The sequence below is a fragment of the Alligator sinensis genome, unplaced genomic scaffold (genome assembly GCF_000455745.1).
Source record: "Alligator sinensis unplaced genomic scaffold, ASM45574v1 scaffold1406_1, whole genome shotgun sequence".
NCBI lineage: Eukaryota > Metazoa > Chordata > Crocodylia > Alligatoridae > Alligator > Alligator sinensis.
This window is the reverse complement of record NW_005842975.1, coordinates 40585-59215: the sequence shown is the minus strand read 5'-3', so window position 1 is coordinate 59215 and position 18631 is coordinate 40585. Positions and strand designations below refer to the sequence as shown.

The 18631-nt window shown below is 53.1% G+C and overlaps 1 protein-coding gene across 3 annotated transcripts in view; it reads right to left on the bottom strand.

Moving 5' to 3' along the window:
- LOC102373107 (coronin-7-like) overlaps positions 1-18310 on the bottom strand; it is a 39675-nt gene extending 21365 nt beyond the window's left edge. For all 3 annotated transcript variants that reach the window (XM_025192840.1, XM_025192841.1, XM_025192839.1), the window contains exons 1-3: positions 18270-18310; positions 1957-2011; positions 1451-1508 (exon numbers count right to left, since the gene is read on the bottom strand). In XM_025192840.1, coding sequence (XP_025048625.1) covers positions 1451-1508; positions 1957-2011; positions 18270-18295 — 139 coding nt within the window. In that variant the 5' untranslated portion in view covers positions 18296-18310. The remainder of the gene's footprint in view (positions 1-1450; positions 1509-1956; positions 2012-18269) is intronic.
- Between the last annotated feature and the right edge of the window lie 321 nt (positions 18311-18631).

Genomic DNA, 18631 nt, shown 5'->3' with positions numbered 1-18631 from the left:
TAGCCTGGGGACTCTTTGTGGTATTTATAGAGATGCACTAATACACTGGCTGTCCAGGGAAGGAGGATGCCAAGGCAGTGACACAGACCCCAATCCACAACCCAGAATACCAGAGCCAGGCTTGAATAGGATCTAGCCATTAAGAAACTGTTCTGACCCTGGCCTGAGCTCTCTACCACTGCCCCTAGTTTAATCTGGTCCATAAGCAACGCAGCTGGTCACACTGGCAAAGTCAGACACAGTCCATCATGCTTGTTTCACGCTTTGCATCATCCCCCAAAGCAGCTGCTAACTGTGACCCCACCAGTCAGAAATCTCAGGGCAGGGGCCAAAGTCTAATGGCCTGCACACAAGGCCCTTCTCACAGAAGGAGTCTAGTGCTCCTGTCAGATGGGATAGCCCTTGGGCAGGACCTGGCAAGGATGCTGGCCTGGCACTAGTGTCATCTCCTTTAGAAATGCTGGCCTGCAGACACCTACCTGCCCTGCCCAGTCATACATCGTTTCGTATGGCAGTGAGACCAGGAAGGGGTTTCCAGCATTCCTACCTTCCCTTGGTGAAGCTCAGGGGGTGGGAATGAGGAGGAACCAGAGGCTCCTGGACAGCCTGGCCTCCATGACCACCCAGGGCAACCTGGCTCAAAGCGCTTCCTGGGACACCTCTAACATGTCTGTGGGGGCCATCAAACAATACCGGCTGCTCAGGATCCCAGGCTAGGATGGTCCAGGTAGCTACTGTGCTGGCAGCCATGTCCAGCAAAGCTCCCGAGGATCAGGCAGACAGTCCAGTAATGTATTTGGGATGGCCCTAGTGTTACCACCCCAGCCCAGCCCTCTTCAGCCCTTCCTACTCCAGCTGAGAATCATGCCTCAGAGGGGTAGGGGTGGCTACTACCCCAAACTTCTCAGTTCATGAAGGCCCTGGGACCAGCTGGCTGCCTCACTGCTTGCTCACAGCCTGAATCCTCCAGGTCTCTGACTGGTGGTTGTTTTTGCACAGGGCTGTGTACAAGGCTGTCTTCACTCTCATGCCACCCTGCACAGCTGAGGCCAGGCTGATCCACAACCGTGGGACACTTTGCAGAGCCAGGGAAGCCGGTATATCCTGACAATAGGTGGGAACACAACAGACCAAGGCTCCTTAGGGGTGTCTCTAGTCACAAACTAGCATGTGCCCAGGTGGTGTGTCCCCAACCTGGCTGACCCACTGTGTAGTAGCAAATTCCTTTACTGGAGTATTTGAGGCCATTCCTAGGGCAGAAAGCCTCTCCACAGGCCAGCAAAGGTTTCTTTTTGTGCACATGTATCCCTTCCCTGCCTGAAGGGGCTGCCTGTCCACAACCCTGGGACACTTTGCAGAGCCAGGGAAGCCGGTATATCCTGACAATAGGTGGGAACACAACAGACCAAGGCTCCTTAGGGGTGTGGGGGTAAGGGTGGGGGCTCCTTACCCTGTGTCAGGGCTGGCTGCAAGGGGGACACTTCAAAGCAGTAGAGGAGGTTTTCACCCTGGAACAGAGAAGCACAGGCAGTTTGGCAGGTTGGGAATCCCATGTCAGCCTCTAAGTACACAGAGGAGTCTTCCCAGTCCATTGTCTTGGGTTTGCTGCAGCTGGCTCCACCTGGGGGTGGGGTGGGAGGAAACACCCCTATGGCCAGCTGTGCCTGGGAATAAGACCCTGAGGTGACACCATCTCCACCCCAGCGGCAAAGTGGGACCCCCGGGTCTGGGGACACACAGCAAAGTAACAGAGCAGTGATGCCTTCCCTGAAGGGTCTTGGTCTGGCAGTGTGTCCTTCCTCACCATTGGGGATGAGGGGGCTGTGCCATGATGAACCCCTGACAGGGCTTGAGAGTCTGCCTCCACAGGAAAGCTGTGGGCTGACCAGAGATTTGAGAACCCTGGGTCCCACTGCTGGACAAGGAGCCTCAAGAGCCCTGAAACTTCACACTCACCTTTCCAGCCACAACCAAGAGACCTGTGTCGGTGTCGAAGAGTGGGATCGCAGCCCTGGAAATCAAAGAGACCAGTAGAGTGCTCAGCCTGTTAATCAGTAGCAGTCATGAACTAGGCTCATGCTCTGCACCAGAGGTTCCCACAACCTGTCCCAGGAGACACCTGGCTTTGCTTTATCTGCCCAGAAGGCACATGCCCAGGGACTGCAGGGGCATGGCTCCAGGACAAACCCTCAGACACACCATTGGGAAATGCACCGCAGACATGGCACCTTGTAACTTTGGTGCATTTCTGTCCCTGCTTTTCAGCAGGCCCAAGATTGCCAAGTGACCACCCACTGCTCTGCAGAGAGGAAACGCTGCACAAGCTCACTGGTCCATCTTCTGGCCTAGCTGCCCAGGGGTGGCTTCCTTGGGGGGCCGAGAGAACTCCCTAGGTCTAGGGTGTGAAAGTTGGATGGGAAGCTTCTGCCTGAACTGGAAATGGACAGAAGTGTGATGCTTACTAGTGAGCTCCTTATATGGAGATTCAACTACTGGACACAGCAAGCTGGCTGCAGCCATGGGCTGCTGATTGCACCAAGGGTACCAGTGGAATTAATGCAGGAAGAGAGAGAAATCTCTCAGTGGACTCAAGAGCTCCAATAGCTCAGCAGTCAGCTACACAGTTAGACAGAGCCTGGTGGAGTTACCTTTTTGGCACGGAAGACTCTGAAATAATGCTCCTCCGCCCTGCTCTCCAACCCCTGCTACCCCAGCATAGTTCCCCCCGGTATTCCACTGCTGTCCTGCAACCCTGATCCACCAGCCTCTGCTCTCCTCCCCCCAGTTCTCAGGCTGCCCTGTGGACTGCAGAGCTGGCTGGAACAGGCTTGCCTTCAAGGCCTTGTGTGCCTTGGCTGACCCAGCAGCTGGTGGCAGGAGATCAGCAACCCAGTTTTTTCTCCTTTGAGTAAATATTACTTTGGAAACTTTGATTCACCGGGCAAAGCAATGGGATGCATGTTACAGGGCCTGGCATCAATGGACATGACGGCAGCCAGGACATGACAGCAGCCCAGCAGCCTACATGCAAATAGCTCCTTGGGGAAAAGGCAGGCTCAGCTCAAGGCCCTGTGACTGAGGGATAGCAGCAGGACGGACTCCATGGACCAAGCCAAAGACAAGCCCATGGGAAAGTGAGCAAGGCTGGAAAAATGGAAGGCTGAAAGGGGTTTAAGAACTGCTGCATCAGGTGGGTCCACCTGATCCCCCACTTTGCCTGGAGCTCTGCAGAAAGGCCAGCTTCCCCAGCAGCACCTAGGACCATGCCTTTTCGACATGTCCCAATCAATGGTTCTTTTATTGCTCCTCAGGGGCTGATCCAACCATCTCCCCACCCTCAGGAAGGTAGGATTCCTCAGTCAGCCCCACCCTTGCCCCAATACTGAAAGGTGTCCAATGCTCTCAGTTCCCAGCTCCTTCAGCACCTCAGAGAAGGTTTCCTGAAGCAACCCCTCTCCTTCACTCCACTGCTCCTGCTGACAGCCCAAGAAGCTCTCCTGCCCCACAGTCCCTGTGCCTCAAACCCTTCACACACCCCTGCCAACACCATATGGATGTCCTGGCAAACAAGGAAACCCACAGCCAGGCAGAAGAGAAGCTGGCACATGATGTACAAGCCTCATTCTGCTGAGAAACTGGTGTTCAATGAACAGGTCCCATGCTGTGCTGTACTAGGCAAGGCCCCTGCATCCTGCAGGATCATACCTATGCCTGCCTGCATCTGCATTTCTGTGAAGCCTGGAAGCTGTCTCATCAGATGGGTTCAGGCTCATTTTCCCTTCCTCCCAGTACCCCTGGCTCTGTTTCCCTCCAGCTGAGCCCAATGAGGAATGAACCCTTCCCCTTCAGAGCACTCATCAAAAGCCAATCCCAGAAGAGCCCAGCTGCAGGACCTGGCACGTGAGGCTTTCCCTGCACTAGTTTCCTTGGCAAAGGGACTGGGCACCACTTGTTCCTGTCCAGCTTATAGTTGGATTCCCCCAGACTGTGACAGTCTCAACTGCACCCCTGGCCCCCTCCTAGTAAGGAAGTCAAGCCTTTCTGGCTGTAAGCAGGTGGAGGGGCAGCTTTGTCTTCTACTGGCAGATGCGACTGCACACAGTCACCTTGGAGGAGGCCCCGTGACCCTGTGGGATGTCCTGGCAGGAGTGTTCACTACCAAAGATAAGAAGGTGCTCCCAGTGAGCAAGGTCCACCCCATCCCTGCCCCAGGATCAGGAAAAGACAAAGGTGTCTCACTCCCTGTCCATGTGTACAAGAGGGGGCAAACCTGACACAGCAGAGCCCCACAAGTCCATGCCTGTTCTTCCCTGAACCAGACTCCAGGCTGGATCCTTGCCTATAGCTGAGGAAGCCCCAAGGTCTGTGGGGAGGAGTCCTCTCCAAGTCAGACACACAGCAACTCGGCACAAACCTGTCTGCAGGCAGAAGCTGGCCTGGTTTAGCTACAGGTGTGATGTTCAACTGAGTTAAGCTGCAGCAAGAGGCCGTGGTGTGGACAGGCTCATACTGGCTTCAACCCAGTATATGGCAATGTGGACCTCCAGGTGACTGGGAGCAAGGCTATATGGGCCTGGAACAAGACCAGCAACATGGGCTTGCACCAGCTGAATTAAACTGCTGGAAACCTGGTGGTCAAGAAGTCCTTCACCCCCTGTCCAAGTGGCAGCAGCTCAGCGGCGCTCCCAAGTACCCAGGCTGGATGCACTTTGCTCTCTGGGTTTTGCTCAGCCAGAGATGGTGCATGAGACAGTTCTGTTGTGCTTTCAGCTGGTTTCACTTCCCCTCCTGTGTCTACAGGCATCAATGCAACCTTGAGGGATGATGCCCCCAGAGCCAAAGAGCCACACTTCAACCTCCCTGTGCTCTGGTGGTAGTGACCATTAGCTGGTGCCCCTGGCTGTGGGCATTCCCAATAAGGTGTCATACATGGGTCTCCCATGCTGCAGGCAACACCTGCCCCTTGCAAACGGCTCCCTCCATTTATCTACAAAGACAGCGCATTTCAAGGCCCTGTGCAGAGGCAACTGAGTAACTTCTCCTATTCTCCTGCCTCTCCAGCACATGCCTGGTGGCCTCATTGCTGGAGAAGATTATAACATGGTAAGGCACACAGATGGGCTGAAGGAGGCAGGCATGTCTTGCACAGACTCTGGGGAGAGAGCCTCCTCTATAAGAGCCAACTTCAAGTGCATCTCAACGGCCTTCAATGTTGTTTTTCCTTCTGACAAAACAAGACGATGTCCAGGACTTGATCAGTGTAAGAACCTGGTGACATCTCCTCTCACCATTTTCCTATTCTGATCTTTCCACTCTCCTGACAAGGCTGACAAGATGCCAGCCTCTCAGTTAGTCAGATGAGAGATAGCTCTTTAATATCAGCTGGCAACCCTTGAACTTCCTGAAGCAGGGGAAGTTTAGTGCCCTCAGTTTGTAGTACAGAAGTCCCCTCCATATTACCAATGGGCCTGAGACTATGAAGCCAGCAGGGAAAACCCACCAAAAGCAGACTTAAGGGAACAAAAAAAAGAGAGACCAACAATGGAAGACATGAAGGAACACAATTCTGTTCAGAATATCATGATGCTGTCAGTGAACAGTTCACCTCCTGTTGGATAAAGCTTGTTAAAAACCAGGACTTCTGTCTCACAGGGAACTTCATTTCAACAGGCATAGGGGAAAAAGCAGAATTTTTTTTCAGGGGGAGGAGCTGTGAAACAAAATGTTTGATTACATTTGAGTAAGCTTTATTCTGACTCTCTCCAAACATTTAGTAGCTAAACTAGTAGAAACAGTAAAGTTCAAATCAAACATTTTCACAATTTCCCATTGAAAATTGGGACGAATTACTGGGCAGGTACATTTCCTGTGCAATGTTTCCATTCCATTGCACCAACATTTCGGAGGGGAGAGGAGAAAGGGGGAGGGATGGAGACACTCCCATCAGGAAATTTTCCAGAATATGCTTGAGCCCAGAAGAGAAGAGACAGTAACAGAGACTAACAGAGCCCTCTGCCTTTCCCAGTGAGTGCCCTCAGCAGCACCTTCAGTCCATCTCTCTCCACCTTGTGGAAGGACCGGAAGGGGCTTCCTGGGTCACTGAGTCCACTCCCGTCAGATACTCCATTCCATGCACTCCTGTTCACTCCGCAGCCAGGGAGAAAGAACCATACTTTGAACCAGCAAAATGCGACTGTTAGCCCATGAAACCTGACAGTGAGCCCAGGAACAGGGCACAACACAATTTTTAGCACATTTTTAGTAAGCTGCTGGTCCCCTCAGGGCTCTGCTAAGAACAGCAGTGCTCCATGCTCCTGGGTTCAGTGGTTTAAGGAGGCTTCCCCAGTGCAGTCATCTGATGTCCTGCTCAGCAGCTGGCTGACTTTTCTGTAGGCCCAATGGGGCAAGTAGTGGGGTTTTCTGTGATGCCAGTGAATCCCGTACTTAACTTATCCCATGAGGACCAGCTCCTTGAGAGCCTGAGCTGTGGGATGCACTTTTCTATTCCAAACCACCCGAGTCAGGGGTGGGGATTCAGGAAGTTACCAGTACTTGAAGTTAGACCAACTAGATAGTTGCAAAAAAATTCTTTATTTATAATCTTTCAGGCAAACACACCCATCCTCAGGTGTAGGAGAGTGCAATGATTGTAAAATTTCTCCCAGGTGGAAATGAAAATTCGTATTTTTCAAGAGAGCTGAAAGGCAGTGCAACATCATAACAAGAAAGAGGCATAAATCAACATCCTGCTTACTATCAGACAACTGTGAGGTTAATAGACTGCTCCAACTTTTATCTGAGCCTAATTTGCATTTTCAAGACTTTTCCAGCTGGGAGATCTTACACCACCAATTCAGTTCTCCTGAAAAATATGAATTTTCATTTCTACCTGGGAGAAATTTAAAAATCTTTGCACTCTCCTATGCCTGAGGAAGGGTACGTATGCCCGAAAGCTTGCAAATAAATAATTCTTTTTGCAACTATCTAGGTGGTCTAATAAAAGATATCACCTCTACCAAGAGTTCTGATTGATTTTGCCTGTAGACCAACATGGCTACGACCTGTACCCCAGTACTTGAACAAACTCATTAAAATATCATGGCTTCATAAGCTCACATCACAAGCAGTCTCCACCTCTCACTCCTGACCTGCAGCCCTCTGCCATTCCAGCCCTTGAGCAGACCACAGCCAACACCCCTCAGCTCTAGCACACCACCCTCCGCTACCCCAGCCTTGCACTCCTCCCACAGCTCTGCCAATACTCCTCAGTCCTGACCTGCCAGGCCCTGCTTTCCCAGCCCCAGGCTCCTTACACACTGCTCTCATCATTCTCCCTGCATTGGTCATTGCAACTGCAGTCTCTAGCAACAGGCAGGAGAGGGCAGGCTCCTCTCCAATGGCCCCTTTTATATTTACACCACACTGGTCCCAGGTCCACCAGGATGCTGCACTAAAGAGGATTGGAGGGAAAAGGTGGAAGCGGTGAGGCTCTGAAAGTGCTGGTAATGCTACAGATCCTGGCCTCTGCTGAGCAAAAATTAATCCCTGTTGGATTGATTAACTCTGGATTTACATTGGTTTCAAAGAGCAGGATCTGGCCCCTGCCTCCTGCAGGAGAAAGGAGTTTATGCCAGGACTAATTCTTGTGGTGAGAATTCAATGGAGGAAAGTTCCCCCTCCTCCCCACATGTCCATGAAGGGCTGTGAGAACAGCTTTCGGCACTGCTGCCTGCTCCCTGATTTATGGCTTCCCATGTCATAATCTTTTAATATACAACGCCAGGCCTGACATGTTTATGGAGGCTTCTCCTGGAACCTGTCTGATGTAAGCTCACGGCTGCCTGGGAACATCTGCCCCCCTGGCCCTGATTTACAGGCCTGCAGGATCCGATAGCAGCTCACCCCTACCCTGCCGGCTCCCGCCTGGCCAAGGCTGCAGCACATTAGTGCGGGTTCCTGCACGCCCCCACAGGCTCCCAGTGCTCTGGGATTCCCCACCACTAGCCCAGCCTCTGTTGCCAGGTGCCCTCTCCCTGAGACCCTCCCAGAGCCTGAAGAACCATCTGGGTTTACAACCCCCGCTGGCTTGTCAGGACTGCCAAAGAGCAGCTGCTTCCTCGTGACTGGAAACGACTAGTCTTGGAGGCTGTATGTCCAGTGCCATATGTGACATGAGTGTGTGGAGTCTCAGTCTGTCACCACAGTCACGTGGGCCCTTGGCACTCTATGATCCTCACAGAAAGCCTCCACAGAGAGGCCATGGAAGGAAACTGGGCAAGGAGTAGCTCACAGGAAAAGCCCTTCTTCACTACTCAGTGGGGAAAGACTCCCCACCTCACTGAGCTGGGATCTCCTGCGACATCACCACCCCAGTGCCCTAGAAGAGAGAAAGCTGTTCCTCCCCCTATCCACAGGGACCACCCAGTCCTGGAGAGGAGTGGGTCACCAGCTTCTCTGGTAACAAATGCTGAAGTGCACCCATCTTCCTCAGGCAAGAGCATGCTCATGGGTAAGTCAGCAGTGCATGGAGCTGGCTAGAGGCAGGAGCCCAGGAGGAGGGATGAGAGCCAGGCCTGCCCGGATAGCAGCTCTCAAAGAGGCATGGAAACTCACGTGAGGCAATTAAAAAGCATGGAAGAGGCAGCAGATGGTGCTTTGAACATCCCCATCACTGCCTGGTGACAGCACTGATATACCATCTCCCAAACCTAGGGGCTGCTTCTATCATTGCACTTGGGCACCACTACCAGGGACGGGAAGTTGAGTCTCTGGACCTCCTCTGATCCTGGCTTCACTACTGGGCTGTTAATAGGGAGCCAACTAGTGCCAGCAAGGGGGGAAGGGGAAAAGGGAGCAGGGAGGTTGTCTAATGTGGACAATGGTCTATTGCAGGGGTGGGCAATTATTTTGGGCGGAGGGCTGCTTACAGAGTTTTGGCAAGCCATCAAGGGCCTCATGACAGGCAGCCAGGGGCAGATAAATATTAATTTTCTAAATTTTTTAGGGACCCCACAGGCCAGACAGAATGGCCTGGTGGGCCGCATCTGTCCCATGGGCCACATTTTGCCCACCTCTGGTCTATTGGGACATAGGGACGCAGTCCATCAGCCAGACATCCAATGCCATCGGGGTGCAGTGCTGGTGGAGAGGGTCTGGATGGAGTTAGCTAACCTGATGGAACATGGGGTCCTACAGCTGCCCCGGGGAGGGGCATGGCTTGATCCCATCACATTAGGACATGGACAAGTGTGATTCCTTCTCAGGGCAGCACATGCCCTTCCCTCCAGGATGGCTCTAGTGCAGCCCATCCCCTCCTCCAGACAAGCTGCACAGCCCTCCCCTCAGCCCTGTTCAGTCAGGGGAGTATGGGTATGGGAGAACCCTCTGCTGGTTCTGATGAGGCTCTCTCTCCTCATGGGGCAGTTGTCTGCTGCATCTCTCCACTTCCCCACTCATCCTCCTGTCTCACACACCCTCCCTCACTCCCCAGCCACCTGCTCAAGTTCCTCCAGCAGCAGCTCTGAGCAGTGACTCCCCATCACACCCCAGGTCCTTCTCCAGGAGTCTAGGGCAAACCTAGCCTTATGCCATGTACACATCCAAGGTACAGTGTCCCAAGCTGGCACAGCATACCCCGAACCACCCCAGACCAGCACAGCAGGGTCATTAGGATTAGACACACTGGGATCTCCATGCAAGAGTACGCAATGCCACTGACTGCAGGGAGAGAGCCCCAGCTCACACCAGGCCTGGAGCAGCCCTACAAGCCTCACAGCGGAAAATGCTTTCAGCATCCAACACCAATTCCTAGAGCTAGAAATCAAGCTTGGTCCATCATTAGTTGACACCAGAACCAGAGTAATCTTCTACCCTGAGAGGAGGGGAGGCTGTGCGGGCAGACAGAGGCAGTATGAGAAGAGGTTAGCAATGGGGAAAACAAACTTGCCACCTGGCATCCAGGCAGCGCTACAGACCTCATCACCTAACCCCAGGACTTCTCAGTACCAGGCAGCGAGGCTCCTACCTCACTTATGAGCTTTGTAGACAGCACTTGCCTGTCTCTGAGGCTTTGCCCTGATGATGTTTGGTCCCCAGCAATTGCAGCACAGGCTCAGACTGCTCAGAGGTGACACAATGTTGCAGCTAGTGCTTCTTCTGTGTCTGTCTTCCTGCCCATGAAGCTGGTTTACACAGATTCACAGGGAGTGAGAAGGACTTAAAGGCTAAGACAGGCCCATCCTTCCTGTCCCCTCCACCTGTTAGGATGCAATACCTCAAGATTACTCCCACTGCCCACAGGGACTGCACCACTGACCATGCAGCAGTCCTTATTGTGCACTTCAACCCATCCTCCTCCCCACAGCCCTGAACTCAGCAGTCACAAGAAGGAAAGGCCCTCCATCCTGAGGCCTCTCTCTCTCCGCTCCCTCCCCCATAAGCCCATGAGTTTGGCCTCTCATGGGACACCACTCCCACATACCACTTTCTTGGGAGAGCAGGCCTGGTTCAGAGCACTGTGCCCTACAGAAAGGAGCTCTGGGGAGAAGAGGCCTGGCTCGGAGCTCAGTTCCAGATGGTACAGTGCTCCAGGCATGGCCCTCCACTTGGAGTGCATGTCCCCTGCACTGGGTCCCATGTTGCCACCTCATTACCCAGAAAGTTGAGTGGCCCCCTGGTACACCACAGCTTTCAAAGTGGCTGGCACAGTGCAGTGCTTCCTTCTGTTGGCGAATGCACAACAGTTTCTGGCCCCTTACAAATTCTGTAGCATTTGGAAAAAATGTTGAGTAAATACCTGAGGAAGCAGGGGATCCAGACTGTTTAAGTGGGCAGTAGATGCTCTGATGTGATTTAAGAAAGCAAGGGCCTACAATGGATTAGATTTCAAAGTGAGCAGGAGGCACTCTGCCACCCATACCATAAACATGATAAAACCTGTGAAAACCAGGGACACTACAGTACCAGTGAATAAACTTCAGGCCAGGAAAAGGCTTCTGAGAGGGATGACAACCAGATCAGGAAAACATCCACTTTAAGTTGTAATCTCATGCATGTTTTTTTTTAATGTACATATAAGTTGTCTGTCAGTGTGATGTTTGCTGATGTTTAAGTGTGAAGCCTGTAAAGTTTTTGTTGAGATGTCAATTTTTCGTACTTGAATTTAAAAAACAAACAGGAAAACATCCTGAGAGGGGCAAAGGACATGACACTGTGAAGGCAACCAAGGGAGAGAAGGGAGTCAAGATCACCCATAAAAACGCAGGCAAAGATGAAATTTGTGGGACCTCTGCCCACTTGCCAAGAGGAACTGTGGATCCTCAGAAAAACTTCTGAACACCTGGCTGCAGGGAGACACTCTGTCCTCAGGACTACGTAAGACTTATTCAAAGTTTCTGTTGTCTTGACTTAAGCTAAGTTTTATGTTGTTTCTCTGTCTTATACTTAAAATTGCAAATAGCTGTACTGCTGAAAGACAATTTTAGACTGGACATAAGGAAAAACTTCTTTACTGTCTGAGTCTCCAGAGTCTGGAATAGACTCCTGCCAGAAGTGGTACAAGCACCCACTCTCAATATGTTCAAGAAAAGCCTGGATGCTCACCTTGCTGAGGTCATCTGACCCCGAGTGACTTCCTGCCCCTTGGGCAGGGGGCTAGACCCAATGATCTCACAAGGTCCCTTCCAGCCCTAATGTCTATGAAATCTAATCTAATAAAAGCCTCAGTCTGTGTGTCTGTCTGGCCATAAGGCTTTATGAGCACTCTGATTGGTTGTCCCAGCAGCCAATCACAATGCTTACTGAAATGCTTACTGAAACAACCAATCAGAGTGCTCTGCACAGACATACACACAGTGTAGTACATGACAGTGGGGGGTGAGGGGAGGAGGAGGAGAGCAAGGCCAAGGCCACTGGCCTTACACCCCACCCTCCCTGGCCCTGCTCCTTGGAGGCAGAGGGGGATGGCGGGGACAGACTGCCACCACAGAAGAGCACTGCCATGAAGGCAGGGATAGAAGGGATAGAGCGGGGGGGCAAGGCCAGTGGTGCTGCCCCCCCAGGCCCGGGCCTGCTCCTTGGAGGCACTGGTTGCACAGCGTGCTGGCAGCACAGCACAGGCCTCGCTTCTGCTCTGGCCTTGCTGCCGCATCCAAGGGATGGCCTCGCCCCTCCCTGCCCCTGGTCCTGCTCCTTGGAAGCAGCAGTGGTGCTGGCCAGCTTCATCCCCGCTGTCATGGCGGCTCTCTGTCCCCAGCAGAGGGGATGGCGAGGGCGGACTGGCATGGTGGAGTGCCGGCATGACAGAGGGGACAGACTGGGGGGCGAGGCCACTGATGTGCCGCCAACACCCCATGCTGCCACCACCTCCAAGGAGCAGGGCTGGCGGGGGTACCCCTTGGATGCAGCGGAGGCGCAGGGTGCTGGCAGCGGGGATGGTGGAGCAAGCTTCCCCTCCACCCCACCCCATCATTCTTGACAGTCTATTTGCTAGTCTATGAAATAAATGCCCTCTTCAGAGAACAGACTATTGTTGTCCAATAGTTGGTACCACCACCGAAAGCCTAACACTGAGGTTAGGTAACAAGACTTTTGCCAAGCAAGACAAGTGGCTCAGAGCTGCCTTCCCTGCTCCAAGGAACCAGGGGACAACGTGTTCTCTGCAGACTGTCTGCTCTAGTTGCCAGCTCTGGATCTCCTGCGTGTCTATGAAGCACTCATGCCCCACACCAGCCCTTGTTGCCTGTTTCACCCCCTTGAGAGCTGTTCTAGCATCTTCTGCATGCTAAGGCACAAAGCTGCTCTTCCTGGGTTCAGCATCCCAAGCAAGGCCTGATCCCGTGCTGGGACACTGAGGCCTAGAGGCCTAGATGCAGTTTAGGGCCCAGATCTGACACTGCCAGAGAATCACCTCAGTTCTCAGCTCTGAATCCCCACCCACAGGCCTGGATGCACCCCCCAGGTGGTTTGTACTGCCTCAACACATACTGAGGCCAGGTTTAGATGAGACACAGGAACTGGGGCAGGGTCATCATGGAGAGTGACGGCAATAGGGCTTGTTAAAATCTACTTTGGTGCAACTGTCTAGCTGAGGTGGGAGAGCAGCTAGCCAGAGGGGAGAGAACACAAGGCCCATTGCTCTGATGCACACCTCCTCCCCTTCCTGCCTCCAGTTCAAACCCTCTGAGAAGAGCTGGCTCCAGAGATCTGACAGAAGGGAAAAGAGATGCCTAGGTCAGGTATCCAGAGCAGCTCTCCACATACCTGCCTGGCAGGACCCAGCACCAAAACCCTCCCCACGGTGAGATCAGTGAGGCTTTTTTTCTCTTCAGTCCCTCATTTCTCTTGCCTGGCTGACTGCCCTTGGACATGGCTATCGTCCTCCCATTGGCCTAGTTGCCTCTGTACCAGTAGGCCCCAACTCCATAGGAGGCCCAAATGAACTGTCTGCACAGGCCCGGCCTTCCCTCATGCTCCTGAATATGCCAGGAGCCAAGCTGAGCAGCCCCAGGTTCCCCCACATCCTGGAGCTTTCATGCATGTGTGCCCAGGGGTCACAGCACTGATGTTGCTTGCAAGGGAAGCTGCTGCTGGCCCCAGGCCTAGCACCTCCCTACTTTTCTGGCCGGCCTGGGAAGTCCTCAGCTTGCTGTGGGAAATGGTAGAGTCCTCTCTCCCCAGGACAAAGGACTTTCCTACAGCCAGGCCTGCAGCCTGGCTGAGGCCTATGAAAACACAGGCCAGGTCCATGATAAGGGAGCTTTCAGAGTCATCACTGCTTTCTTCCTCCCCCCAGTCTTGTCCTCCAGCTGAATGAACATGTACAGCAAGCAGCAGCCTGATGGCACCTGTAGGACTCTTCACACATGCACCGAACCCCGGCAAGGAGAAACTGGCAGAGCCATCGCTGCCATCTACTTATGAGCAGCCCTTCTGAGGCAGTCAGGTGACATCTCCCAGCTTCATCCCCAGGCAAGAGGAACTGCCTCAACTCCTCTGCAGAAGTCAGGGTTCCAGTCTCCCCTCAGGCCTGCCCTGCAGCCCCCCAGTGCTATGGTAGTCCTGATCTGTTGCCCGGGCAGCATCTCTCAAGCCTGATACCCTGGGCACTTACTGGACCCCAAAGAGAAAAGCTGGGGAAGCCAACCAGTCTGTGCCCTGCCAACTCCTTCATGGGCACAAATGCTGAGCTAAGGGAGATTCTGCTGCATATGAAAACTGTGAAAGCTTTGACTGTGTCTCTTGCAAAAAAATGCAAGATAGCGGCTGAGGCAAGACTGGGTTGTGATAACAAGACTGCCACAAAAAAATCAAACTCCGGTAATGGCTTGCAACCCATTAGGTGTTGAGACAATGGAGCCTGAGGTACCCAATATCAGACCCATGCCGTAAAATAATAAAAGTTAAAATTATTGGCAGAAACCTGACACACTCATTACATGTGTATTTCCAAGCTCAGAAAGCCAAAGAAAAGACTGAGCCAGTGAAGGCAAGGGAATTACATATGCATTTCAATTGAACTAGCAACTAAAGAAGACAGAAGACTAAATATGCATCTCAAGAGAAACCTGTAAAAGGTACAGAAAAGATGTCCTGTACATGACAACCTCACATTTCTCAAAACAGGCATCCAATATCTAATTGTAATATGATGGTCACCCTTTTCCTCCCTGTTTTGTTTGGACCTTAATCAGCCAGCTATCAAGGAAAAATGCTTGGAAGCTATACAATTAAACAGTATAAAGCAAGACAGACTTGCCAACAAGGTATGTGCAGTGCAGGGAAGAACAAGAAGCCATCCTGCCATCCACACTGTGAGGCTGTATGAGAACTGCTTCCTGCCTGCGTTGGGGTAAAGATCTCTTTGCAGCTAACATAATACAAGGACTAATAGCTCATTTTATAGTGGGAAGGAGTCTTTTTTCTGTCATTTCGTTTTGTAACTTGATGGTAGTTATTAAAGCAAACCTTTTTGCTATTCATCAACTGAGTGTTGTGTCAATTCTCAGACCACTAAGTTTAAAAACCCATTTTTAAGTGCAACAGACTTCACCCTCAAAGCAGAAGAATGTCTCACTCACTCCCAGGCAAGTGGTGTCCTTGATGTGGTCAGAGAGCATGAGATAGGCTGGACAAACAGTACTGTACCAGGGCAGGGCAGGAAGGAAAGGGTTAATGGTCTGTCCTGGAGATGGAGGTTGCAGTCAGTCCCACTCCACCCACCTCCGACCAGTTGGAGGGAGAACATGGTTTTCATGACTGGGCCAGAGGTGCTGTCAAGGGCTCCTGGACTGGAGCAGAAAGGACCTAGAGCAGGGATTGTCAACCCTCAGGGATACTTGAGAAGGCCCTAGGGGGTACGTGCGGGCGGATGGGGATGGAGCGCTGTCATGCACCATCCTGCACTGCTGCCGCCCACCCGGCCGGCTGCAGGGGGCAGGGGAAGCTCGCACTCGGCGGCTGCTGACGCTCCACATCCAGCTGTGCGCCACCCCCCTACCCCTGCCCACTCTGTGTCTGACCGCTGTCGGTATACTGATCGAAAAAGGTTGAAACCCCCTGACCTAGAGGGTAGGCTAAGGAACCAAGCCAGCAGGAACGAGCTATGTTAACTTAACTGCCCCAAACCCAGGATGAGCAGTGACTCAGAGCAATAAGAGCATCTGTGGCCTACAGCAGCTTAGCACAGCCGTAAGCCCTGAGAATGGCTCAGCACCACAGCAGAGGCCGTGCTCCACTCCCCAGCAGGCTGCTCTGTGAACACAGCTTGGCAGGGCCAGAGAGGGTGCAGGGCTGACAGAACCCACTGCCCAAGAAGACTGGGAACCAGGGGAGTGGAAGGCAGGGCACAAGGACTGACTGAGTAGAGGCCAGGAAGGGAACTTGATACCGGCAGGGTAGGGACCAACCCCCTGGCAATGCTCAGGGCTGCCAGCTTGCAGAGGAGCCAGTCTGGCAGTCCCACATACCTCAGGAGTCAGCTGTGATACCTTGGCTGTGAGAAGCTGGCACCTGGCCATTAAGTGGGCCACAGCAAGGAGAGGGAAGGAGCAGAGCATGACCTAGCCCTATCCCTAATTACTCAGACAGGGCCAGCCCATCCTGTTTTACTCTTGAGGCAGCCATGAGAGAGGCTGTCCTTGTGGGGGCACTGGGCACTTCAGGAACCTTTGCTAGGAAAGGAGCTTTGGAGACCTGATGTTACTAAAGTGAAGGGGTGAACCTTAGATCTTACCTCTGCTCCTTCAGTTCCCCACCCCACCACACGTGATTGAGAACACTTCCTCCCAGCTCTGGTCCCTGCCAGGACCAGGAGGCTGGGATGCACTGAAAGTCAGGTCACATGGCACCAGCCTTGGCACATCAACCAGGAGCCTGCCTGGCTTCCCCCTCCTTGTGCCAATGTACTTGCCATCACTAAACCCTCTTCCCTCAGCCCTGGTATTCGCAAGGGTCTCCAGTGACTGCCCAGGATTAGCTAGCTTCCCTCCCCTGTCCTGCAGCCCAGTTGGGGTAATGACTACCTAATGCAGCACAAACCTCTTGGCATAGCAAGTGCCACTGATAGTGGCTCCTCCATGCATATGCAAGACAGCACTGATGCAGTTGCCCATCAAGTTAGGCCTGTCACCTCCCCCAGTTCCTCTGGCTCCTGTGCTGATGGCAGCTGAGAGCTGGATGTCTCCCAGTGCCTCTCTTTTGCTGGTAGCATGACTGAGAACTTAGTTTCCCAAAGCTAACCCAGCCATGCATGAGCAGAGACGCCTTCAGCCTTAGATCCTGTTTTCTGCTCTTCTAGGGTCGTGGTTTGGCTTCCAGCAACTGTGACTTGTCATTGCAGAAGGGCTGGGGAGCCTTTTCCATGGAGAAATCTGAGCAGAGCTCCAGGAAACAAGGCATGGAGAGCCAGCGTGTCAACTGTACACATCCAGGGCTGTATGCACAAGCACACCTACTGCAGCAGGACAGCCAAGGTCTTGCTAAGGCCAAAGATGGGTTAGAGATAGGGGTGTACCAATAGAGATTTTGGGGGCCGATACTGATAGCCAATTTTTAAGGAGGCATATTGGCCGATACCAATCAGATTTCTGTTATGCGGCCCTGCAGCTTGGAGAGCTGCATGCAGCTGGTAAGTCTGTTGTGGTGGAAGGGGATGGGGGAGGGAAAAGGCATGGGGAGGCATATCAAGGCCCCTGCGGTGAGGGAGGAGTGGGGCTGGGGCAGGGGCTGGGGCAGGCACTGCCCAGTTGGGGTGGGGCACCGGACGGAGCCACAGCTCATCGCGGGCCGTGGGTAGGGGGCACGGCTTCTGCTGCTGTATGCACCCTGGGAGGGCATGGCGGGGTTGTCCCTTGATCCGTGTGAGGCGTGGGCAGGATGGGCTGCAGCTGCAAGCTGAGGCCAGGGCTGTGTCGGGCTCTTCCTGGTAAATGGGGGTGGGGGGTTGGGCCGGGGCTGTGCTCAGTGGCAGGGGCCCTCCCCCCGTGTCTCCCCGCAAGAGCCACAGCTCCGCCTGGCGCCCCGCCCCAGCTGGGTAGTGCTTGTCCCAGCCCCACTCCCTCCCGCACTGCAGGGGCCCTGATCTTCACCCCCCCCATGCCCCTTCCAGCACAACAGACTTACCAGCTGCACGCAGCTCTCCAAGCTGCTGGGCTGTGCTCGTCATTGCCTACGTGCTGCACTGCGACTGCACGCATGCATGCCTGATGTGGCTGATAATTGGCCTGATGTGGCTGATAATTTGTCTGATAAATGCCTACGCATGGGCATTTATCAGACAAATTATCAGCCACATCAGGCCAATTTTCAATACAGTCAATTTTCTTTATATCTGTACTAATCCAATATCAGACTGATGTATTGGTTCACCTCTAGTTAGAGGGCCAAGTCGTGATGTCCCCCAGACATGCAGGCACAGGGGAAAATGCCAGTTTTCCTGACACTGCTAATACCATCTTGGACACTTTGGAATCTGCCTCATGAGTATGTTGCAGGGCATTACAGATCACCAGGTGCCAGTAGTGAATGGTCATTACTGGAGGCAGGTTACAAGCACAAAGCATAATAGCTCGTAAGGAAACACAAGGCACAAATGCTAGCAATGTTCCCTCACAACCCTGATCGTAGCAGCCCGCAGTTGGGCCCAAAAGGTGCAGGACTTGGGCAATGCTAAGGGACAGGCTGTATTTTTAGAGCATCCAGGGGGGCGGGGGGGCAGGGGGCATGGGCAGAGACACCTGTCTTTGCAGAATTCCCCTACCTCATGCACTCACCTGCTCATGGTGCCCACTGTGTCCATAGGGCATCCACTGCCACAGTCACTGCCAGGATGGTTTTCTTGCCCATGCTGTCCACTCCCTCAGACTGATGCCTCCACAAAGTCTTTCCCATATAAAACAAATTGGTGGCAAAGGTCCATAACATAATGCCACAGCTTGCCCTGGCATATGTGCCTCAGGGAGGGCACTAGAAGGGATAGCTCCCTTGCCCTTGGGTCTCCCTAGAATGGTCCAGACTAAGACCTCACAGGCAGGCTAGGACTGTTTGCCTGGGGAGGGAAGGTCACAGTGCCTGATTCCGCAGGCAGAGAGTGATTACTTAGGCAGGAAGAGAGTGATTACTTAGCTCCATCTGT